Here is a 24,935-nt window from a genome sequence, read left to right as displayed (position 1 = left end):
TTATACTTAAAGTTGACAATATCATACCATTGTGGAGAATCGTAATTTTTAGCTTAGCATCATTTAGTGTCATTTAGTGTTATTTTGAGTCTATCGTTAGTATATCAAATATCAATTAATATTCATTTGAGTTAAAACATGGTTACATCATTTTACATGAATGTGCACACAGATAGAACAATTTAGAAGAATCAGCATTGAAAAAGTTAGTTACAATATGTGAAACGTACAAACCGCTATCTAGCTTCCATTAGGGAAATAGTTAACTCATTGGTAGTTGAAGATTCATTCTTGCCCGAAATAGAATCTGCTTTAAGAGAATCTCTTTCCATGTAGAATCCCGGTTGTTTTGGTTGAGCCAAGATGGTCTCACTACTTAGCATTAGAACCACATTTGACATAGTTGGTCTATCTTCGGGTTGTTGTTGTAAGCACAAAAGGCTAACATGGATGCATCGAACCACTTCAGATAAAGAATAAGAGTCTCCAATGGTCGCATCAATCAACTCTAACGGTTTTCCTTCGTTCCATAACTTCCATGCCTAAAAATGAAAGTGTCGGCCACTGTTCAGCTCAAGATTGCAAGTTGTGTAATGATTGAGTGGAGTCTGTAACTTACATGTCCAATAAGGTTGAGAGCATGATTGGGACGATAAAAACCTCGGTTCTTCTCTCCACATATGATCTCCAACAACAAAATACCAAAACTGAAGACATCGGACTTAACGGAGAATTGTCCATCAATGGCGTATTCTGGTGCCATATACCCACTACAAGATAACATAAAAAAAAAAAAATGTTAGTCGAGAATGTAAATGTGAGATCCCACATTGGTTGGAGAGGGAAACGAAACATTCTTTATAAGTGTGCAGAAACCTCTTCCTATAGACGCGTTTTAAAATTGTGAGGCTGACGGTGATACGTAACGAGCCAAAGCGGACAATATCTACTAACTGTGGGATTTGGGAGTGCCAACGAGAACACTAGCCCCTAGGGGGTGGATTGTGAGATCCCATATTTATTGGAGAGGGGAACGAAATGTTCCTTATAAGTGTGTGAAAACCTTCTGATAGACGTATTTTAAAACTATGAGGCTGATGGAGGTACGTAACGGGCCAAGGCGGTGGGTTCAGGCAGTTACAGTGAAACTAATAGATTTACACAAGTTTGAAGTTCAATAGAATCGAAACTTACTACGTTCCAACAACTCTCCTCGTATTTCCTTCGGTTTGATCCCCTCCAAACGTCTTAGCCATTCCAAAATCCGAAATTTTTGGATTCATATCAACATCAAGCAAGACATTACTTGCTTTTAAATCCCTATGTATAATCCTCAACCTCGAATCCTGATGAAGATAAAGAAGCCCTCTAGCTACTCCGCATATGATATTGAATCTTTTAGACCAATCTAAAAGCTTTCTTCGAGCCGGGTCTAACCAATACAACGAGCTACAGTTAGTCAAAAATAAAAACTAACGATTATCAAGAATAAAGATCGATACGAACCGAAAATGAAGAAGTCCAAACTCTTATTAGGCATGTACTCATAAATCAACATCTTTTCCTCTCCTTGGATGCAACAACCCAAAAGCTTCACGAGATTTCGATGTTGGAGTTTAGCAATGAGTATCACTTCGTTTTTTAATTCATCCGTCCCTTGTCTCGAATAGCTAGCAAGCCTCTTTACTGCAATTTCCTGTCCAGTTGCAAGTCTACCCTGAAAGTTTATAGACTAAATTTTTTCAACAACGATCATCGTTTTCGATATATTTTCTTTATAACCGACGAAATTTACCCGAAAAACCGCGCCGAAACCACCTTCTCCAAGTTTATTGGAGGCTGAGAAGTTGTCTGTGGCCGTAGATATTGTCAGTAAGTCAAGTAATGGGAGCTCCAAGTCTTGTTCTTGCGCTTCTACATCCTTACTTTCATGGCTTCTTCTCCTCCTCCTCCTAATGTAAAACCCAACAAGAACCAATCCAGCAACCACGACAACGGCTGCAACGACGATAACGCCGACGACAACCGAGCTCTTCTTCTTCGTCGTCTCTACACATTCAAACACAATAAGAAACAGAACAGCCAGAGAAACAGAACAAATTCATATACATACCCAATTCAGAAGCCAACATTCTAATATACAAATCCTGGCCTCCACCTCGAACCACTTTGATATCAACAAGATTCCCAACCCAAATGACACAGCCACTCCCTGAGCCACGAGCCACTGCGTTTGCAAACGCTACACAAGAACAGTTCCTCGAACACTTGTCCCTGCACTCACTCAAGCTCATACTATCATTCACCCACGACATGTTCATGTCTGGAAGTTTGAGCCCAGGCAACTTTGCGAACCCGATTATATCAGTAGAGCAATTCAATGACCGATTTCTAACACACCCATCTGTGTAATCCATCAAATTCCACTTCTCCTGCACTTTAGGATGAAACCCTTTTAAGCATTGACACGCCGGCATTTGCTCGATGTCGCAGCTCCCAAATGCGCCGCAGAGACCGTACGTGTCGCAGTAATCCCCTGGTACCGACTGGTGCAAAGCCTCGCTTCTCATGAACTCCTTCGAGCCCTTCCACATCGCCGGTTCTAAGTCGTCGGGGGGTTTTCCGGCGGATAATCGGCGGTGGATTCCGTTTCGGCGGAGTAATGGGTCCGTTGGGTAATCGATTCGGCGAATCGTGATGAGGTTGTTGTGCCAGATTTCGAAAAATGGGTTCGTGAAATTTCTTGGGGTTTGCTCGGAAAACCCTTTTTCCGAGACGAAAGTGGCGGCGTTGGTGAGGTTTTGAGATGGGGTTAAGAAATCAACCGCCAGAGACGGCGGAGAGAAGAGGAAAACAAACAGAAACAGAAATCGAGAGAGATTTACCATTTTTGCATTGGATTTTGTTTGTAATTTGATAAATGGAGAGTGTTCTTCGGCGGAGTTGAACAAGAGCATTGAATTTCATATGAATGCAGTGAAGATTGGTGGCGGAGATGAAATGAGAGGGCGGCCATTGACTTGTGGGTTCGTGGACTCTGTTCCTCGTGGTTTTACTTAACTTCAAATTTTGGCTATGTTTTTTTACTGAGAAACTACCGAATATATTATTTTTATCTTCTGTAACAGGGTCACGTTATTTTATTGCTTACTTTTCAGGTGCGACCATATCGTGGGTAATTGATGTGACCATTAGGCCGATACAGGTAGATCGCATCAAGAATAAATAAGAGGAGTAGAAATTGGGCCAAAATCTAATTTTTTTTTTACCCTCGAACTCTGGTGCCTATTGTTACACCGAGGGCCGTTATACTAGGTGCTAAAGCATGAGTGTTTTGTATCCATTGAGTAAAGACAGGTTGTAATTATATAGCGGTATCGGAAAACATATCTTGGGACGCCCTAAAGCACTCATGGTATCATTATGAATATACAAACCAGAACTGTGAAAGCCTAAAAATATATATGCCCAGTTGAGATGTGATATGATTGTATCGACAAGTGGTTGAGTGTTGTCTCTATGGTTGGTCTCTTAGGTCGAGGCTAGGGTTGGTCTCATATGTGGAGCACATGCCCTATTTGCCTCTGATTCGTGTGGTCCTATCTCAGCTTGATCTGATACGTTTACTTAAAAAAAAAAATCGATGAAAACCCTAAAAAAAAGTCATAAATATTCTTCTTCCAAATTTTATTATTGTTGTCATGTGAAAATCAATATAAGATAATCTCGGATGGTTCCTCATGGTAGATAATCTCGGATGGTTCCAAAAAATAAAATAGTAATATTTATTTTCTCGAACTACCATGGTAGAAATTTTGAGAGAAGAGGAACGTAACTTACAAAATAAGAAAAATCTGCATACTAATGTGGTGGTTGTTGCATCAACTCCGATGCATAAGTTAGTACTAAGAATTTGTGTATGGGAAGGGCTCAGAGTATGAATGTGAGATCTCATATCGTTTGGAGAGGGGAACGAAACATTTCTTAAGTGTAAAAACCCCTCCCTAGCAGACGCATTTTAAAATCGTGAGTCTAACGACGATATGTAGCAGGTCAAGAGGGGTGGATTTGGGCTATTACAAATGGTATCAGAGTTTGATATCGAACGGTGTGTCAGTGAGGACGTTGGGTCCCCAAGGAGAGTGAATTGTGAGATCTCACGTTGACGGGAGAGAGGAACGAAACATTTCTTGTAAAGATATGAAAACCTCTCCCTAGTAGATGCGTTTGCCAAAACGGACAATATTTATTAGCGGTGGACCCTCATATGAAAACTCTTTAGTGTTACTTACATTTCTACGAAGAATCATGTCAAATATAAATTTGACCAAATTAAATTAGAAAGCCACTAATTAAGGGGACATGCATGACACGTCCCCTACCCGGGATCGACTTTAGGGTAGCCAAGACTATATTGGATTGAACCAAACCAAGAATTTATTATTAATTTTATAAAATATATTTTTGTTTGCTATACAATTATATATACATAATTTTATTTAATTTCAAATTTTTATTGGTTGAAAAATATTTACCAACCACGTAATTAGGTTGAGTCTAAGAAATGACCCAGTTTGACCCAATCAAATAAAAGTATATTAATAAATTAATATAATCCTTTCAAAAAGAAATTTATTAACTAAAATCAAATATATATTAGTTATATTTTCCTCATTAATTTATGGAATTGACCAATTCTAAGTCAAAGTCAAAGCTTTGAAAATGAGGCCCAAAGAGATAGAAGATAACATGAATTGAAAGATCGAGACCCAAAGAGAGGTACATGAATGAACCATGACTACATCTGAATAAGAGCAATCCTGAAGATAGAAGATAACATGGTTAATAAAGACTAATAAGAATTGAAAACTAATATTTATACCAATAAAATGAACTGATTCAATCATAGAAACTTTATCATTTTATCATTTTAAGCAATTTTGATTCGAGTTTGGAATTTAATTACGAAATCAAATGTTTTGAACAAAATGATGATTAAAGTCTAATTAAATTAAGTTAAGTGGGATTAATTATCTAAGGAAATTGAGTGGAGCCCACAACTGAACTGAACTCGCCTAGTTTATTGGGCTGTAATCAGATTCGACGTCCCAAGAAAGCAGCTGTTGGGCCGCGGGGATTATTACCCAATTCAATTTCTTTTTTAATTTTTTTAAATAAAAATAAAAGGTTCTATTTATTTATTTTCAAATATTTAATTAAAAATTTCAATTCATTTTCAATATATATTTTAAATTATTTTAAGAATGGTTAAAAAATAAACCATAAATATATATATATATATATATATATATATTTTAAGCAAGAAGTTTCTATTTCATTACTAATTTTAAACTGAAAAAAAAAATACACTGAATTATTATTAAAATTTCAAATATATATGTTTTTAAAAATATTCCTAAATTTTATAACATTAATATATTTAAATTTTTTTTAAAATGTTAAAGTTGTAATTTCGTACATAAATATGTCTTGAAATTTAAATTTTAAAAAGTTTCCGTTCATATATTAATAATAAAATATTTTAAATTATTAACAAAATTAAGGGTATAATAATAATAATTATTATTATTATTATTTTGAAGAAACTACTAAATTGAAGCGAATTTTTTAAAATTAATAATAAAAGATATTTTAAAGATGTTATTAAAATTATAAAAGTTAGACAAATAATTAAAAGAAAAAAGAAAGTAAAAAGGAATTTAAAAAGGGTTTGGGTGGGGTCCACATGAAATAGGAAAGTGTGTGGGTAATGAGGTGGGCCCCACAAGTCTGAATTTCAATTTCGGAATTTAAAATTCCCCGTTTTAAGTCTCTTTCTTTTATCCTCCACACATTCCACTCTCTCTCTCTCTCTCTCTCTTTCCGCCACGTATTTATTCCAAATATTCTCGTGGCACCGAATCCTCCTTTACCCCTTCTTCATATCTCCACCTCACCATTCCAGATTTTCTCCAATCTCAACTCCTCCACGTCACACCCCCCCACCCACGTGACTGATTCTGCCACCTCATCCTTTACCCTTTCTCCTCCCAAACATGGCCACCGTTCCTCCACGACAGTGCCTCCCGCGCCTCGTATTTAATTACAAATTTCTTTTCCATAATTCTATTTTTTTAATTTCATAAACTATTTTTAGGATTTTATAAATCTGTAATTTCCTAATTTTTTTTATATTAGGTTTGATCGAATTAATTATTGAATAACTTTGATAAAATTTATAAATTTTAATATAATTTTAAAAAATTATATTAATTTTTCAATTGCATACCTGAAATAGTTTTAAAATAATGAAATTAAATAAAATTGAAAGTAAAGAAGAATCAAAAATAATAAAAAAAAACTTTCCTTTCTAGATCGGAAGAGCGTNAAAAAAAAAAAAAAAACAGAATGATTGCGGGACAACTGGGAAGGGCAGTAATCTGGTGAAACGCTAGACCAGTTGCCACGTAGGCGTACGGAGATGGCGTTAGAGAGAGAGAGGGGGTTCAGGTGGTTTCACGTGGCAAATGTTCATCATGGACCACAGGGCGCCACGTAGGATGGAGTTCGAATCTTCAGGCTCTTCAGCATTTGCTGACACGTCACCACAAAATCCCAGGAAGCGGAAAAGAAATATCTCGGAGAGCGAGTCACTCAAATCGACTCCACAATATATCCAAAATTTATAAATATATAAAAATAAATAATATTTGAAACTCTCCATGAGAAGTCGACACGTGGCAACACGGTTGCCGTATGAGTGGTAGACGCCGAGTCAGTAGAAAATGGAGAAATGATCCTGTGCCAACCGCTTCAAATCACCAACCCCACAGGATTACGCCACGTGTTAGTTTTGTAGCAGGTGGAAGGAATCTGAGCCTGATTAGTCCACGTTGATGGCTCCCGAGAAGCGGTTTAAAGATATTTTGTACTTGAGCTGGGGAGTGAAATATCTGAAATAGCCCTGAGAAATAATTATTTTTATTTTTATTTTTATTTATGTAAAAAATGGTGGTATTTAGAGCGAAGATTAAGGGCAGTTCCCCTAATGTAAGGAGCTTGTACTTTCCCCTTCCTCTCCTTTTATTCTTGGCCATTTCAGTTCATTCCGATTGAACTGATCGAAGAGATAAAAAAGAAGATCGAGAGGAAGAAGAAGGAATCAGAGGCTGACAAATCGAAGAAGAAGAAGAAGAAGATCGGGGAATCGGAGGTTTTCAACAGGAAATGATGAAGTGCGAGTTGTGTGGGCAGCTAGCGAGGACTTTCTGTGAGTCCGATCGGGCGAACCTATGTTGGGACTGCGATGAGAAGGTTCACTGTGCTAATTTTCTCGTTGCTAAGCATTCTAGGAGTCTTCTATGTCGTGCGTGTCAGTCGCCGACTCCATGGACGGCATCTGGTCGGAAGCTTACGCCTACGGTTTCTGTGTGTGAGGGATGTGTTGAAGTCCATGGTGGTAAATGCGAGCAAGGTGGATTTCAAGAGCGCCGTAGAGATAAGGAGGAGGAAGTTAATGGTGGTGATGATTTTGACGATGGTGAAGGTTTCGGGAGTTATGAGGGAGGTGTTAGTGAGGATGCTGATGAGGATGACGATGAGGAGGAGGAGGAGGAGGAGGAAGAAGAAGAGGATGAAGATGGAGAAAACCAGGTGGTTCCGTGGTCTTGTGCGTCTTCTTCGACGCCACCACCACCACCGACAGTGACTTCTAGCAGCGAGGGCGAGATGTCAGCTTGCGCTGGTGGCGTATCGAAGCGGAGGAGAGAGTACGACGTCGATCTCGATTCCGATGTATGTATTTATGGATTTTTCTTCTTTTGCTGCTTTCTTTTCTTTTATGTTCTTATTTTCCTAGTCTGTGCGGAAGGAAAACGTTGTGGATTTGGAATCCCTTTGTCCGTTCATTTGCTCGTCTAGAATCGGTGTTTTGAAAATATGATAGCGATTTCGGTTCTCTTAGTGAGTGAAGACTCAAGATTAGAGCCGAATTTCTCCATTTCATAAACGATACGAATTTCATCCTTCAGAACCTATGATTTTGCACATAATCATTTTTTATATCCCGATCTGAAACATCATCAACATTCTCTGAGTTGTTAATTCCCAGTGATCCAAACAGGATTTTAATAATCGTTTCCCGTTTGAATGCAGGACGAATTCGAGTGTTCTTCTGATCAACAAGGAACCAGGCCTTCTTACAACGACGAAGCGACTTCCTCTACTTCCCACAGGCCACCGAAGCAAGCAAGAGTTACAGGACCGACCTAATCAGCCAGCATCATCCCCGATGATGAAGCTCGTAAAGCAGATTTAAAATCCACGGCTGTCATTAGATCGATCCAGAGTCTCCAGAATCGTCTGCCCACCGGTATCAACGATGCTTCCAAACTGATTTTTGGGATATGCAAAATGAGCAGAGATCAGAATCGTTGATCCTTCACTAACAACACAACGGAGGTAGCTAGGTTTTTGAAATCCTCTTGGGTTTCATCTTTTTTCATTTTCTTTTTCTCACTAATGGTCTGTCCTGATCGATTAATTCTAGGATTATATTTGTTTACTCAACTGTGTACAACCTGGAATATCCCTTCTATTTTCCAGTAGATCATCTGTTATCATTTGTGAAGCCTTGTCATGTTTAGCCAGATATTAATTCACTGAACCACATTCTGTTAACAGATTTCTCTACACTTCATGAGTCTTTTGCTGATCCATATCTCAGTCAATGTTAGTTAGTTGTTCATAGGAGAGATTCTCGCGTTTTAGTTGAGTTTTGTAGGTCTCCCACGACCAGGAGATATGAACATGAATGCTTTCAAAGCAAGAATCATTACTAAACCCACATCACCATATCTCTTTTAGAAGCCATCGTCATCATCTCCCACGACCCAACATTTTTTTAGGTCCAGGAAGCCACTTTTAGGGATTATTTTGCATATTCAAGATCGAACTGAAAGTAATCATATCTCCTGATATTATTTAATCTCCTCCAATCCTCCTCCTTTTGCTGCCTGCCTATGATTAAATTAGTAAGATCATGGCCGACCTTGTGTTTGATGGAATCTCCATGGCCATATTCTTTTAGCGCAGCATCTCCATCTTCTGGGAAGTATCTTAGATGGGTCTGTTTGGGAAAAAACCCTCGACTTTTCCAACTTTTCCAATCCATTGTCTTCAAACCTGGCCAGGTGTGGATAAAGAATGGTTCTTGTTTCTTATTGAATTGCCAATTCCTTTTAGGTCGAATTCGTGTCCATTGGATTATTGAGTGGCTCAAATCTTCTCACTATTTAGACTTCCCTGTTCAAAACCATGACTAGATTCAGGCCATGGCCATGGGTTGACTCCAATCCCTTGATGTTAACAGATATTTCAAACAATTTCCACGATACCCATTTGCTTTTTAGAAGACCATCTTTAGCCATAAGTTTTGATAGAGAGGGAGAGAGAGAGAGAGAGAGAGAGAGAAAAAAAGAGAAGAGGGGTTCCACTTAGAAAAAGGATAGAGCTTTCCTTGCCACTCGTTTATTGAATGATGGCTTGAAATATCAGCTGCCAAGGGATATTTGTGTGGTTGAGTGTGTGTTGGCGTAGTAGCTGTTAAATGTATTTTTTTAGGCTGTGTCTTGCTTATATGAGACAAGCAGCAGGTGGATAGTTATAGTCAATTGATGTTAGGTATCCATAATTTTCTTCAATAAATCAAATTAGTTGTGGGTTTTGGTTATTTCTTGAGTTTACACTCTTTTTTGAGGAAGAAATGAGTGCACAGCAGGAACTGGTTGTTGGAATTCAACATGATCGAGTTTGGTGCTACTTTTTTCTGGTCAGCCAAACTTGATTTCATTTTAGATCTGTTGGGACTGAGCCTTGCTTTCTTTAGAAGTTATATCTCCTCTGGGTTCCTTTCGGGTTTTTCCTTTGGGTAAATTTTTTTTACCTCCTAATTATTTTGAGAGTGGAACGAAACATTATTTCAAGAGTGTGGAAACGAGAAACATCTGCCAGCCGTGCACTAAACTCATGTGACAAGCCATGAATATGAAAGAATCACCAACGAAAATGAAATTGATGCCTTAGATGACCTGGAATTTAGATGAAAATGAAATTGTGATGATGGGAACGTGGGTGGAGACGGGCAATATTTTAGTAGGTAAATTAATGCCTTAGATGACGAAAGAATAAATTAATGCTTTAGAATCATCGTATCGTATGCCCCAAATATAGATTATAACGAGTCATACTTGGCATTATAACGAGTCATACTTGGCATTTAGGTATCTAATTCAAAAGAAACTTGTCTAAAACTACCTACAACTACCTACCGGTGGTAGGGAGAATATTTGAAAATTTGAAAATTGTGGACTCAATTATTGAAATTCAAACGAAAATGAAATAAAAATATAAAAAATTAAAGTTAAATTATAAATGATTTGTGTTATTTGTTTTTTCTAAAATATATAATAAAGTTTTTTTTTTTAAAAAAAAAAGTTTATTTTACTAAATACAAAATTAAAGTAAATTTAATTTATATTTTACTAAAAATATGTAATTTATAAAAAAGGAAAAAAAGAGCTAAAATTTTCGACCATAGAAAAGATATGTGGCAGCCTTAATCAGTTGTTGTCAGATACGATACGATGTCTTGAAATTCTAAACGTTTCTTTTAAAAAGTTGAAAATATCAGACCTTATTTAAAATATTGTCTAATTTCTAAATGAAAATAAATGCAATTAAATCTTTGTTCTTTTTTGTTTTCAACTTAGTAAATCGATTTTTGAAAATTAAAATTTTTGTACTTTTTAAATTTGATAATATTTTTTTAATTTATTTGAGAATTCGAACGTGTTTTTAAAAAATAAAAACAAAAAATTGTGATGGATCAAACATAATTTCAAAAAATAAAATACTTAAAGACAAAAAAAAAAAAATCATAAAATAAAAAATTAGGTAACCAAATGTCTAAATCAAACCCACTTAAAGCGTTTAACAATAAAAAAAATGCTCATAAATATTTAAAATAATAATAATAATGGAAGCTACTGTTTAATAGACTAAAATACCCCAACTTATTTAGAGTTAAAATTTAATAAATTAAAAGTTTAGTATTAAAATTAATTTACACTTAAATGTATAAACGGAAACATTTATGGGCAAATATTTATTATTATTTTTAAAAAAACAATTTTAAAAAAGATTCAAATATTGAACGAATTAAAAATTAAAATATTATTGAGTTGTAACATATGGGCAAATCATTATTTTATTTTATTTTATTTTATTTTATTTATTTAAAAAGAAAAAGTAGGATTAGCCGGCATTGGGATGGGACAAGGGGACCGAAGGATAAGGTATGGGTCAAAAATTGGATACCCCAAAGGCCTAACTTAATAATGTGTAATATAAAAGAAATTAAAAGAATCATGTACGTGTATATATATATATATATATATAAAATATAAAAAATAAAAAACAAAAAGAAAGAAATATGTACTAAACTGGAGTCAAACCCGAGCGTGGGTCACACTAGACCGGCCATAGCTTCTTAATATAGTTTATATATTTTACTTGAATCGGGTCGCTCGGGTCAACCCAAGGTTTTTGTCCCACGAACCCGAAACCGAACCGAACCCAACCCAACCCTAATAGTTCGAGTTGGGTTGGTCCGGGTTGTCTTGAATGTACACCCCTATAACTTATCACATTGCATAAATGAAATCAATTTAACTTGCTTTTTACATACAACTACCTACGCACAAAAAAGTCACCATCATTGATTAGAGTAACACGCAACAACGTAGATAGACAAATCATTATCATCATCTGACAACAAGTGGCTGAAAAAGAAGGATAAAAAGAGAGAAAAGTACTGAATTTCCAATACTTTCAAATTTATCCATCTAGAATGGCACGAACACAAATATAGTCATTCTTACATATATTCTCAATCAAAAAATTAGATTGAAGTATGTACTACTTCTACGTTGGATTGAGTTTCAAGTATGTACTACAATAACACTAAGAGTTTTCCCGACCCTCGTACCTAACAACTATTACCTATCCATCCAACATCGAAAACTAGATAGAGTAAGATGGGGATGATAAAAGCATTGAATGAAGGGCTAAGGGGGAGATTTTTGGCATTGGAGAACAAAGGAAGTGGGGGTATATTTCACAATTCAACCACTGATGAGAAAAGGAAGCAACATATCAAACTTGTTCCAAGATTTCAGGAATTAGAAAGAAGATAATTAAACGTGGCAAAACAGCGACAAAATGTTAATTGATGATATGAAAACAATAAAACAATTTGAAAAGGGGCAGACATCAACTTCAAATCATTCACACATATTATTTTCTTATTCACCGGTTTCTTCATCTCGGATAACAGGGGATAGGGGCTCTGTTATTCAGACTCAAAACCCATAATCCACTTTGCTTCTCACCTAATCACCATGGCAGCCCAGCTTTTCAACACAAACTACATCAAGAAATACAACCAAAATTAAACAAGGATATACACACAACAGATTATATCAAACTTAAGAATATGATCGGAGGTACGAATATCATCGTTTTGCTTCGTTTTCAGTACGATGATCAATAATAATGAAAACCCAGTTTTAGTTGCATAGATATAAAGACAATCCTTACTTGCATCAGTCTCTGATGTGGATCTTACCAGCTAAACACCTGTGGAAAGAAGCAGGGACAACATGCTGTCATTTCTTGATATCATTTTACAAAGTCAAACAGAACACAACAAAGCTCGGATGATTGTAGTCTTGTAGATTACAAAGAACAAATATAATCCACATAAATTAGTTTGGATATCAGATCAATATAATCCATACATTTGTTAGCCTATACTCCTATAGAAAAACGTGGCTTCTTTCAATAAGAGAGACACTTTTCAACCTTCCCCCAAAAATGTCTTGAGGTTAAGGCAAGCCTAAGAATAAAATGGGAAACAGAACAACCTTGCACCCCACAAGTTTGCACACCAAGCAAGGTCACAATTTCACCTAACATATATTCTCTTGTTTATAAGAAATCAAGCATCCCAGGAGAACAATCAAAGAATGTACGAGTATATATATACATATAGAAAACAGTCCAACACGGAAGGGACTCCAACCTGAAGGATAAGACAAAGTTGATAGTTATAAAAAGCTTTATTAACCAAGGCCCACAGAGAGGTATTGAACCTAACAACCTCCCATAGCTCCACGTGCCTCTAAAAAGCCTACCATTCCTCTCGAGCCGAATCTCCAAGAAAAAGTGGCAAATAAGCATGCCAGCCAAAGAAGGCCGCATTCTCCCTTGGGGAGACAACAAAATCTCCTCCATCCAAGCCTTACAATCCTTGTTCCATGCTAACAAGACTACAAAAGCATCCTCGAATGTGGACGATATTGACTAAGCATAAAGTACAACCCAAAGGATATAATCAAGGTTCTTAGATGCAACTTTGCAATGGGAGCACCTTAGCAGCCCCCTAAGGAATGGTGAATCTCTGCACACAGTCTAAGGTGTTCACCCTTCCATTCAGGACTTGTCTGGCAAACAACATCACCTTCTTGGAGAACTAAATCTTTCCGAGAGAAGAAAACAAAAGGGTGATGGGAGAGGTGAGGCAGTTCGCAGAAGAAATAAGCGAATTAGAAGGGAAGCCCTAGGAAGGAGGAGAACAACGAAAATCTTCACGACCCGAGGAATGAAGGAGTCCCTTAAAAGCAAGAACAAAGAGGCAGCATCCTATGACTCCCTATTACATATATTTAATACTGAGATATGTGAATCCTATCTTGATTGGCCAAAGAATCCTCCCTCCTAGATTAGAAGAAGACGTTGTTGTCACTATATTGCAAGCAAGTAGTGTATATCCTCCTTTAACCAAATCAGAGAACTGAACAAACTCTCACATGCTCAAGACACATGTAACTGATCCCTCGCTCAATCCTTACTCTGGAAGGTTCAGAAAAATAAAAATGACTAAAGAAAAATACTCAGTGAGCAACTTTCACACTTTAAAACACATTTTCCTTCCAAAGTATTTATTAAGAACACGAAAAAAACAAGCAAATTAAGGATCACAAAATTCTCGATCAAAACATGCATGTTTATTCATTGATAACGCCATGAATCAATCATGAGTTCATAACAATCACTTAAAAAGTGTGGAACTCATGTAAGTGAATAACTTCACACACTAATTTATATTTCAAAAGAATGATAGTTGCATAATTTGATAGTAAGAATGTAATTAATAGCTGAAATTTTTTGCCTCGAGTAATAATAACTAACAGAGTACAAGAACTGTTGGCTGTTCTTTGTCACAAATGGTAAAGCAAAATATTGAAATTCCCCATTTATTTCTCTGCCTTCCTCTGTTATTTTATAGAACCCACGCACAGTGAATGTAAAACCCAACTTTGCTGCCTACAACTTACTCTCGGTCCTAAATTATTATAGTTTAGAAGTCACAAAATGTTGGATTTAAAAGCCTATGCTACCTCTTTCTTTCAAAAAGAATTAATACAATTGAGCCAATGTGTCAAAGATCCCAATCAAACTTCATCCACAACAGTGCTCTTCTAAATTTAGCTTAAACCAAAATAAATGTTTAAATTGACAAGAAGGAATTAAAGATAAACATATATATATATATATATATATATATATACACAAACACACACACACACACACACACACACGTATATCTACACCTATGCATAAGAATGCAATAAATAAATATTCAACTAAAATTTTATACTATCTAAATTTCAAATAAATGTCCTGCTAAACGATAGTTTCTCTTCTTTTACAAAGGGTGACCAAATGTAATTTCTTTTCGAACTTATCTTGATAGGTTATTTCAAACAAATTTCAACTCGTTCAAGATTATTTTTATACAATGGGTAATATATACAGCATTTTAACCAAAATAAAATAAAACAAAATAAAAAATCCATTACAAAAGAAAAAATAAAATAAAATAAACTTATATATGTTCAGTCATCAAGAGGGACTTGAGACTCCAAACAATCAATTCATAAACCATAAACCATAATTTTCCTTTTGAAAGTAAATAAAAAAAATTAAAATATCAAAATTATAAATTTTTGTGTGGTGCATTAAGAACACGAGGATAGGAAGAATAAAAACATAAAGATCGCTCCCAATATTTTAACATGCAAGGGAATGATAAATTTCCATCTCCGGCAGAAACAGGGCGTACTCGCACATCCATTCACGATAACAGGCACTTGAATCAATAAACTAGCATTTATACTACAACAATAAATAAAGGCAGACTCTAGAACAAAATTTGGCTGTGCGCCATAACCATGAGCTCCTACTAACTATCAAACCATGCTTATATTTTTTTGATCAAATATTAATGGATTCACTTATTAAAATGCAATATAAATAAACCAACAACTTTTCTCCTAAAAAAGTAAAAAGTTTAAGTCGGCGAGTTCTATTATTTTCTCTGTAGTATCTTTCAAGTCTCAACTCCCCCAAATACCATGTAAATAGTTTGGTGGCTTCTTATATCAGGCTGTTGTATGTCCCTTTCATATTCTTTCAAATTATTTTAAGGAAGTTGGATTCTCGTGGAAAAGAAAAAAGTACCATGCTAATGCAAGAGTAATAGCATACATAAATTTAAATCGTTGCTTCCACAATCTTCCAATTAGTGCAACAAAAGCAAACTGATAGTTAGAAAAGGGTTTGGATAATTTACACCATGATTAGGCAACTATAATAATATGCTCCCATAAAAGAGGAAAAGATCAACCCCCACAAAGAACTTATCAAATCTTTCTAATCAAAAGGTTCAAAGATCAGCTCTAATAAACTTCACAAAGAGATTTAGATTTTGCTTTGAAAGGATGACAGCTGAAGCCAGTTTAAAGAAAGCTATTCATAATCATTGAAAGAACAAAATGCTTATCAAACGAGAGATGGCCCAAGATTCTTCATTATATTTGCAAATTAAACACCAATTACGGGGAAAGACAACTGTATCCAAAATCCAACATGAAAACATTTACTTTCTTAGGGCTATAAACATTCCAAGTCCACTTGCAAAGGAATGGATCAGGATATAAAAATGCTTGGGAATATCTAGCAAAAAGCACTTACAACCGAAATCATCTGAGAGGAAGGAGGTAGCAACTACTAATGAGTAATGAGGTCTGTAAGTGATATCCATTTGGCAGTCTCATGATTGTTGAAGCTCCTTTTGAAGGCTAAATCACAAGAAGACGACTTAAATTTCCACACAAGATTGATAAGATACTTTTTACTGTTTGAGTATCCTTGCGATTGTCAATCCAAAGATCCTCCTAGAATTTGATGTTTTCGATATTGCCTCACTACCAACTTATTCAGTCTACAAGAAGATTCTTCATTTAAAATATGTCCTTCCACAAACCTTTAGAATGTTTGACAAGGAAAGGCCTAAACCTCCAATCTCCTTATAAACTTTGTATTTAGAAGTCACCGCTTTCCTCCAAACAGCATTTTTCGCACAGGAGAATCCACAAAGTGATTTAGTAAGAAGATATTGAATCTTGTATTAACTATTCTAAGACCCCTAAGAGAATCTATTGTCTTACTTTTTTCCAGTTGACTAAATACGCACCTCCTTCCTTCTTGTTACAATCCCAATTTAAATATCTTATAAGCTTCTCAATACTATAGACGGCTTTTTTAGACATGAGAGAAACAGACATCTAGCAAGTTGGAACTTGGGAGGGTGATGAAAAGAAAGAATAATACTTGAAAGAGTTAATGTATCATATTTAGAAAGGACTGAGCTCTTCCAATCCACCCTCTCCATCTAGGGACAAGATCTTTAGCTTCAAGGGTAGAACACAAGAAACTCTAGCCAACATCATAAAGATCTTTTTTTAAGATCAAATTTCAACTTCAAGTAATGTCTTCTGAATATCAAACACACAGCATGTACATTTGGGGAATCAGCCATGTTCCCAATGAGGCAGGCAAAGGAACTTTGCGAAAACATCAGTCACTCGAGACGAGAAGAACTTTGAACTGACATTATCAGAATTTAAGCACCCATGGAACATTAAAAGAAGAATTTAAGAGGCATCTCATAATAATTTTACTCATTTTCCTAATATCCCGAAGGTCATGATCACCAAATCCCAGTTTCCCATATATTGAGAGTAAATCCGCAACCGCAATGCTCTCTAAATAGAAGTTACGAGATGTACTACGCATAAGATTCAAAAATACTCAGGAGATTATAATAACATTGCGATAATCGCTTCTAGTTTTAGAAATCAAGCAAAGACCATCATCAGTAACAAGGTAAAAACCAATCTCAGGGAACAGAGATGCCTGACCTTTCGGCTCCACTTTCTCTGCGGCAGATTTTTTCTGGGCGTTATCGTCCTTTTTCGCTACAGCTACAGAACCGCTACCGATCCCAACATCTTTCTCATCAGGAAAACGCACCACCACTACAGGACAAGCGCAATGATGCACACAATAATCGCTAACGCTCCCGAGCCCACTGTCATTTCCACGCTTCGCAGCCCCAAAACCCCGACTGCCCATGATCAGGGCATTCAGCCCCAATCTCTCCACTTCCAAACAAAGTCTCTCTCTCATATCATGATCCTTCACTATGTGAATCTTGTACGGAATCTGAACATCTTTCAAAGGCTTAGCTAAATCGGCAGCTTTGGAGGCAGTAAATGCATCGAAATCGTCCTCCATTTTACGTTTCGAGCGCTCGGTGCGGTTCTGCGGATGACTGTTTTCAGAATTCGCAGCATCCTGATCGTCGGGATTATCACCGGGGGTATCGAGAGTAATGTCGATAGAGCCCCAATCGGCGCCGAAGAGGACGGAAGTAGGGCTAACATGGAGGAGAATAACAGCATCACCAGGGCGAATGTAGTGTTGAACAGCCCAATGAACAGCATAAGCACTCTCCTCGGAAAGGTCAACAGCCACCCCAATCTTACGGCGGGCACCAGCGGTGGGGGTGGGGGTGGCGACGGGAGTAGAGGTGGAGTGATGGCGAGGGGAGGCAGGATGGTGAATTTTGATGTTGGGTAGTTGCGGGTCAGGTTCTAAGGAGGAATTTCGAAGATGGTTCAGAGAATCCATGGAGAAATCAAATTTTTGGATAGAGAAATTCTGAGAAATTATGGAAGAACAGCAGAAATTATGGAAGAACAGGTCAGAAGAATGAAGGAGTAAAATAGAAGAAATGGAAGATTTGAGAGAATGTTTAGAGGAGAAATTTGTTTGAATGGGCTGTTCTTAATGGGCTTAATCACAGGCCTCTCCTAATTTATGGGCCCATGTTTTTTGAGAATCTAAAAATTAAGATAATATATCGTGGATCAAATAGTTACTTAAAATAAAACCAAAAAATTGATAATTTCCCTCACTATATATATAGATATATATTAGTTATTTTAAAATGGCACTTAATATTAGGTTTCTTTTTTCTTGAAATAATTGATTTTTTATGTATATATTACATTAAAAATAATTGTTGGTTTTAACCCGATCATGCAATTTTACGTCGAAAATGAAATACGTGCATTTGTTATATTGAATTGAGGAAAATAGTTAATAAGGACACTATTATGTCAACCAACTCAAAACCTCGATAATACAATGAGCCTATATGAAAATCTCTTCCCGATCATGGAGGACGCTTACTATGAAATCCCATATTGGTTGGAGAGAAGAACGAAGAGCATTCCTTATAACCGTGTGAAAACCTTAACCTTTCCTTAAGAGACGCATTTTAAAACTGTGAGGCTGACGACGATACGTAATGGGTCAAAGTGGACAATACTTGCTAGCGATAAACTTGAGCTGTTACACTTACTATCAATAAAGTAAGCCGAAGTTGACAAGGTAGGGGCTGAGAGATGGATTGCCAAACGCTCTACTAAAAATGCGTGAATAAACCTCGTTGGCAACCCGAGGATTCTTGAATTCTCGTGGTAAATAACTAATGACGTGTCAAATAGTGGTAGAAAAAAGTATGTCTGAAGGGAGAACTACAAATTCTTCCCTTCATATTGGAACGAAATTCATAATTACTCACAAAGACTTAAGCTCTAAGGAAAGCATCAAAACAGCTAAGTCAAAAGAGTAATATCCTCCAAACTCTGTTCCTAATCCATTACCTACCTTTATTGCTTGATTTAGAGACCGTTTCCGACAGAAAAACAAATGAATACATAAGATTTTCAGAAAGTGCTCTTTAAGTCTAGTCTCACAAAAATGGCTGAGAGAATTCTATCACGTTCTAGTAGGATCAAATCCCAACCCTATTCAAAAGTACACGGTGAGATCTCACATCGATTGAAGAGGGGAATGAGTGCCAACGAAGACGTTGGGTACCTAAGGGGAGTGGATTGTGAGATCCCGCATTGGTTGGAGAGGGAAACGAATCATTCTTTATAAAGGTGTGGAAACCTCTCCCTAACAAACGTGTTTTAAAAATCTTGAGGGAAACTCAAAAAAGGACAATATCTACGAGTGGCGAGCTTGGTTGTTTCAAACCTTCCCTACTAAGGTTATGACCCTAAGGGAGGATGAGCAACAAAGTGCACCCATGTCACCCACAAAGTTATGCTAACCTACCAGCCAATTCACAATTGATACCAACCACCGGGTATTTCTCCCACAATTCATTCTAAACCAAAAATGAAACCAACCATGTGAACAATCATATCTAGCAAAAGAGTCCTCCCTCCAAGGTCGAAAGATCCATTGTCGTCGGAAATCATTGAAACATCATATACACATAGCGATCGGGACATGAATACAAATATAATAATATGCATCGAGTATAATTCACTAAAAATGTAAAAATTTGCTCCTATAGATAAAGAAAAACTTGCATTCATACTACATAGATGATAGAACAAAACATGACTTAACAGCAGTAACTGTGACCCCTGCCTCCGAAATATGGTAAGCTGGATTTACTAGTTTATTACATATATAATAAACAAGTTAAAAGTTACATTCCACCTAAAATATTGACAGTAGAAGCTCTTACCTAGGTTGCCAAGTTATGTTCTTTTCGATATTAAGTCCTTCTATCTTCCTTCCCCAAATTGGATGTAGAGAGATTAGAAAAAGAAAAAAACAACCAAAACAAAAACATTCATATTATGTCAGTAAATGAATCCATGTTTCTGTAGGAATATTTCTCTAATCTCACATCATGAGTAGTGTGAGATCCTACCTCGGTTGGAGAGAGGAACGAAACATTCTTTAAAAGGGTATGAAAACCTCTCCCTAGCAAACATTCTTGATGAGGCTGATGACGATACATAACGGGTCAAAGTAGACAATATTTGCTAGTGGTGGGCTTGAGCTGTTACAAATGGTATTAGAGCTAGGCACCGAGCAGTGTGCCAGCGAGGACGCTAGGCCCTCAAGGGGGGATTGTGAGATCCCACGTCGGTTGGACTTCGGTCCTTATAAGAGTGTGGAAACCTCTCCCTAGTAGACACGTTTTAAAAACCTTGAGGAGAAGCCCAAAGAGGACAATATCTGCTAACAGTGGTGTAACGACCCAGAACCACCGCTAGCAGATATTGTCCTCTTTGGGCTTTCCATTTTGGGCTTCTCCTCAAGGCTCTAAAACACGTCTGCTAAGGGAAGGTTTCCACACCCTTATAAATGGTGTTTTGTTCTCCTCCCAACCAATGTGGGACATCACAATCCACCCCCCTTCGGGGCCCAGCGTCCTTGCTGGCACTCACTCCTTTCTCCAATTGATGTGGGACCGCCACCAAATCCACCCCCCTTCGAGGACCAGCGTCCTTACTAGGACACCGCCTCGTGTCTACCCCCCTTCGGGGAACCGCAAGAAGGCACGCACATCGTCCGGTGTCTAGCTCTGATACCATTTTTAATAGCCCAGATTCACCGCTAGCAGATATTGTCCTCTTTGGGCTTCCACTCAAGACTTTAAAACGTGTCTGCTAGGGAAGGTTTCCACACCCTTATAAAGGGTGTTTTGTTCCCCTTCCCAACCAACCTGGGACATCACAAGTGGACTTGGGTTGTTTGATTGTAATGTTTTAACCAATTGAGCATGCTTGGGTTGGCAAGAGCTAAACCGGTAATTCGGTAATTAAGGACGCCAAGGCATTAAACTAGAATACTAAGTTCAGAGTGAGTTTAGGATGACTTTTGATAATAGCATTTTCAACTGAAGAAAGAACAGTCATTTTCAGAGTTTAATCAAATCATAGTTTCCTCTGTACCGCTTCAAGATCATCATGCAACGTTGCTCTTTTGATAAGAAACGTTCATTCAAAATGCTCAGCCAACCCAGTTGAAAGTATATATAATCAACATATAATACGTTCAGCCTTCAACTACACACAGCATAATTACATTAAGTTATTGAAAGCAAGAACAGAAACAAGTTCGCCATAGCCATGCCCTTCTAAACTAACATGAAAATGGAAAATACTTGGCAAATTTATAACGTTCTAAGCATATTCAACTTCGCTCGAATGGAAAACTAAATTGAATCGCTTATGGAACCCATAACAATACAAGAAGCAGCAAACAGAGATATCTAACCTTAAGACTCCACCGCTTCCTCTGCCTCGGATTTCATCTCGGCGTCGTCCTCCTTCTTCAGCGCCACCACAGCGCCGCCCTCCTTCTCGTCCGGAAACCGAACCACTACCACAGGACACACACAATGATGAACACAATAATCGCTAACACTTCCAAGCCCGCCGTCGTTACCGCGCTTTGCTGCTCCAAAGCCCCGACTGCCCATGATTAGTGCATTGAGCCCCAATCTCTCCACTTCCAAACACAGCCTCTCTCTCATGTCGTGATCCTTCACTATGTGAATCTTGTATGGAATCTGAGCATCTTTTATAGGTTTAGCTAGTTCGGCAGCTTTCGAGGCAGTGAAAGCGTCAAAATCATCCTCCAATTTACGCTTTGACCGCTCGCTGCGGTTCTGATGTTGATTGTTTTCACCATCGCCCGGATCCTCGTCATCGGGACTATCAACGGCGGTATTCAGAGAAATGTCGATGGAGCCCCAATCGGCGCCGAAGAGTACAGAGGTAGGGCTGACGTGGAGAAGAATAACAGCATCACCGGGGCGAAGGTAGTGTTGGACAGCCCAGCGGACGGCAAAAGCACTCTCTTCAGAAAGGTCGACAGCGACGCCAATCTTACGTCGGGCGCCACCAGTAGGGGTGGAATTGGCGGCGGCGGCGGCGGCGGAGGGGTGACGAGGGGAGGCCGGATGGTGAATCTTGATGGAGGGAAGTTGGGGGTCAGTATCTAAGGTGGGATTCCGAAGCTGGTGCTGAGGATCCATGAAGAAATTTGGAAGTGGGATTGAGAAATTCAAGAGAATGTAAGCTCGGAGATTTCGGGGGAACTGGTACGGAATGGAAAACGACAGTGAAACGGAGTGAAAGACAAGGAAGATGAGGGGAATGTTTTAGACGAAGATGCTTTTTTTTAATGGGCCATTATTCAATGGGCTTTCAAACGAACGCGAAATCGTGGGCCTGCTTGAATCTTGGCCCAGTTGATGACTCCTACTTTTTTGGGGGAGAAAAAAAAGGATAGAAATATTTCCATTTTTATCCCATAATTTAACGATATTGCTAGTATTTGCCCCTCCTAAACTTTTAATTTTACTACAAATTTAATAATTAAAAAAAAACTTGAATTACTGCCTTCAATTCTTAGATTATAGGATTTTATTCAAATAATGCCAAATTATTTTTTATATATATTATATATATATTAATTAATTAATTAATGTTTTGAGGATAAAATATCTGCATTCAATTATTAACAATTCTCAGTATTTTGTTTAAGGTTGGGAATAACAATTTCAACATCTGTTTTTTATTAGCTAAAATCATAGCTAAAACGAAGAAGTTTTAGTCGGAACAAGATAGCCAATGTGATGATGTGGCGACAGTATTTGTTGGATCGGTATGGCAATCTAGAGGGGTGAATAGGATTTTAACGATAAAAGTGTTTAAACGTGATTAATTTTACTAATGATAAACTTTTTACAAACAAGTATAAGATGATAATTAGTGTAACAAAATAATTGAAGTCAAAACAATAATTGAGTAGAACATGTGATAAATTGCAATAATAACTTTGAAATTAAAAATGAAAGAGTTAGAAAATATGACACCCTAGTTTTATAGTGGTTCGGTCAAATTCGACCTACTCCACTTCCCAATCGCCTATTGAGAATTTGAATAAAAACTTTCTGACTCTTTCTCCGGATCAGAGCCAAACCGCTACACCGTTCTTTTTACGAGTTTAAGAGCAAACTCAATCCTTTCCATGGCGCAGGATGAAACTGGTACAAGTATTTGAATTTGGTAGCAACACACCACAACCCTCTCAAATGGTAGATTTAAAATTTGAAACACTCACAACTATTTTCTCACAATACACTAATAATCCCTCTAAAAAATAAGATGAACAGAAATAAACTTGAGAACAGAAATAAACTTGGAAGCTTAGAGAGAGTATCCTCTCAAGAATAAGATGAACAGAAATAAATTTGGAAGTTTAAAGAGAGTAACAAAACAATGCCGGTAACCATGACAAATTCAAAATTTATTATAAATATAATAATGATAAAATATAGGTGAGTAATCACTAAAATTTTAAAATTTTAAAATATAATAATATAATAATATAATATAGTAATAATAAAAATTCATGTAAACCGTTAGATTCAAATTTATATTTTGTAAAAATAATTTTATTTTAAATATAACAATAAGAAAAACTCCACCATTTGTTATTCTTCCAAAATTATAAGTGTCTTACTTTGATTTGTCTATCATTTTGATTTAGGTGCCACATCATTACGTCGAGTATGTTGTCTCGATTGTAATTTCTTCGTTTTAACTCTGATTTGAGAGATTGAAAAGTCGTTGAAATTGTTATTCCTAATCTTATACGGTAGACCGTTCAAAATACTCAAAATTATTAATAATTAAGAGTAAATTGATTAAAATTAATTAAAATAAGATTAAGGGCAAAAAGTCAACACTATTAATGATTGACGTCATAAACCAATCAAAGTATTGACATTTATAACTTGGTAGAGTAACAACGGTAAGTTTTCAATTACTTTTAAATTGAAATAAAATTTCAATTACTTTTAAATTGAAATAAAATTATTTAAATTATAAAAATAAACCGTTACTCAAATTATTTTTATTAATATTATATATATATATATATATTACTTTTTATCTATATTTAAATACAACTCTCAAATATTTATTTTAAGTTACTATTTAAATATAGTTTAATTTATCGAGATATATAAGACTGACTAAGACGTTAGAAGCTCGAATATTCACGTGATCTGAAAAATTAAAATTTCGCTATTTTTTATTTTAATGTTAGATAAATAGCCCATTATGATCCGTTATATACAAATCTATTAACTTTTAAATAGATTTAAGTATTCACACGTGTTTTTCGTACTCTTTTTTTTATTTTCGTGTTTTGTTTTTCAAATTATGTTTTTCGGGTTTCAATTTACTTTTAAATGTCTATGACCGGTCGATTCCATTCACAACTTTTAGTATGCCTATTGTTACAAGTCTATCAATGATAGCAATTTATTACTTCTATCACTTATTGGCTACCTATACCAAGACTAACACTTAATTAGTAGTAATTTAGATTTCAATCACAATATATGTCGTTTATTTGTGATCAAATGTTATAACTGATAAACTAGCATAATAATTATACACAGTTCGAGAGGATTACTCTTTTTACTGTTATTTAGTTGATTCTTCCATATTTGCAAATTTTCAGAGTTGCATTAAAACTTTTTTGTAGACAAATTCAAATTGGTTAGGTAGGTG

The 24,935-nt window shown here is 36.5% G+C and overlaps 4 protein-coding genes across 6 annotated transcripts; 1 reads left to right on the top strand and 3 right to left on the bottom strand.

Annotated features, from left to right (window-relative positions):
* Window positions 1-173: 173 nt before the first annotated feature.
* LOC111785734 (G-type lectin S-receptor-like serine/threonine-protein kinase At4g27290) lies at window positions 174-3,032 on the bottom strand. The gene is made up of 6 exons (XM_023666117.1): window positions 2,114-3,032; window positions 1,796-2,049; window positions 1,507-1,717; window positions 1,195-1,432; window positions 620-770; window positions 174-542 (listed from the first exon to the last, which is right to left on the bottom strand). The coding sequence occupies exons 1-6, from the start codon at window positions 2,955-2,957 to the stop codon at window positions 237-239; spliced, it is 2,004 nt and encodes a 667-aa protein (XP_023521885.1). The 5' UTR covers window positions 2,958-3,032; the 3' UTR covers window positions 174-236.
* Window positions 3,033-7,027: 3,995 nt separating this feature from the next.
* Window positions 7,028-8,691, top strand: LOC111785759 (acidic leucine-rich nuclear phosphoprotein 32-related protein 2-like). The gene is made up of 2 exons (XM_023666154.1): window positions 7,028-7,794; window positions 8,155-8,691. The coding sequence occupies exons 1-2, from the start codon at window positions 7,228-7,230 to the stop codon at window positions 8,269-8,271; spliced, it is 684 nt and encodes a 227-aa protein (XP_023521922.1). The 5' UTR covers window positions 7,028-7,227; the 3' UTR covers window positions 8,272-8,691.
* A 3,455-nt stretch (window positions 8,692-12,146) lies between these two features.
* On the bottom strand, window positions 12,147-18,261 carry LOC111788404 (universal stress protein PHOS32-like). Its single transcript, XM_023668739.1, has 3 exons — window positions 17,385-18,261; window positions 12,658-12,696; window positions 12,147-12,484 (listed from the first exon to the last, which is right to left on the bottom strand). Exons 1-2 carry the CDS (start codon window positions 18,154-18,156, stop codon window positions 12,689-12,691), a joined length of 780 nt encoding a protein of 259 aa, XP_023524507.1. The 5' UTR covers window positions 18,157-18,261; the 3' UTR covers window positions 12,147-12,484; window positions 12,658-12,688.
* LOC111788405 (universal stress protein PHOS32-like) lies at window positions 12,147-22,483 on the bottom strand. Of its 3 annotated transcripts, XM_023668740.1 has the most exons (3): window positions 21,622-22,483; window positions 12,658-12,696; window positions 12,147-12,484 (listed from the first exon to the last, which is right to left on the bottom strand). In XM_023668740.1, exon 1 carries the CDS (start codon window positions 22,382-22,384, stop codon window positions 21,623-21,625), a length of 762 nt encoding a protein of 253 aa, XP_023524508.1. In that variant the 5' UTR covers window positions 22,385-22,483; the 3' UTR covers window positions 12,147-12,484; window positions 12,658-12,696; window position 21,622. The 3 variants fall into 3 exon arrangements, with proteins under 3 accessions (XP_023524508.1, XP_023524510.1, XP_023524509.1); XM_023668742.1 differs by lacking the exons at window positions 12,147-12,484; window positions 12,658-12,696 and adding an exon at window positions 19,869-20,125; XM_023668741.1 differs by lacking the exons at window positions 12,147-12,484; window positions 12,658-12,696 and adding an exon at window positions 19,869-20,121.
* Window positions 22,484-24,935: the final 2,452 nt, after the last annotated feature.

Source organism: Cucurbita pepo, chromosome LG02, assembly GCF_002806865.2.
Source record: "Cucurbita pepo subsp. pepo cultivar mu-cu-16 chromosome LG02, ASM280686v2, whole genome shotgun sequence".
Lineage (NCBI taxonomy): Eukaryota > Viridiplantae > Streptophyta > Magnoliopsida > Cucurbitales > Cucurbitaceae > Cucurbita > Cucurbita pepo.
This window is presented reverse-complemented; position numbering and strand designations above follow the sequence as displayed.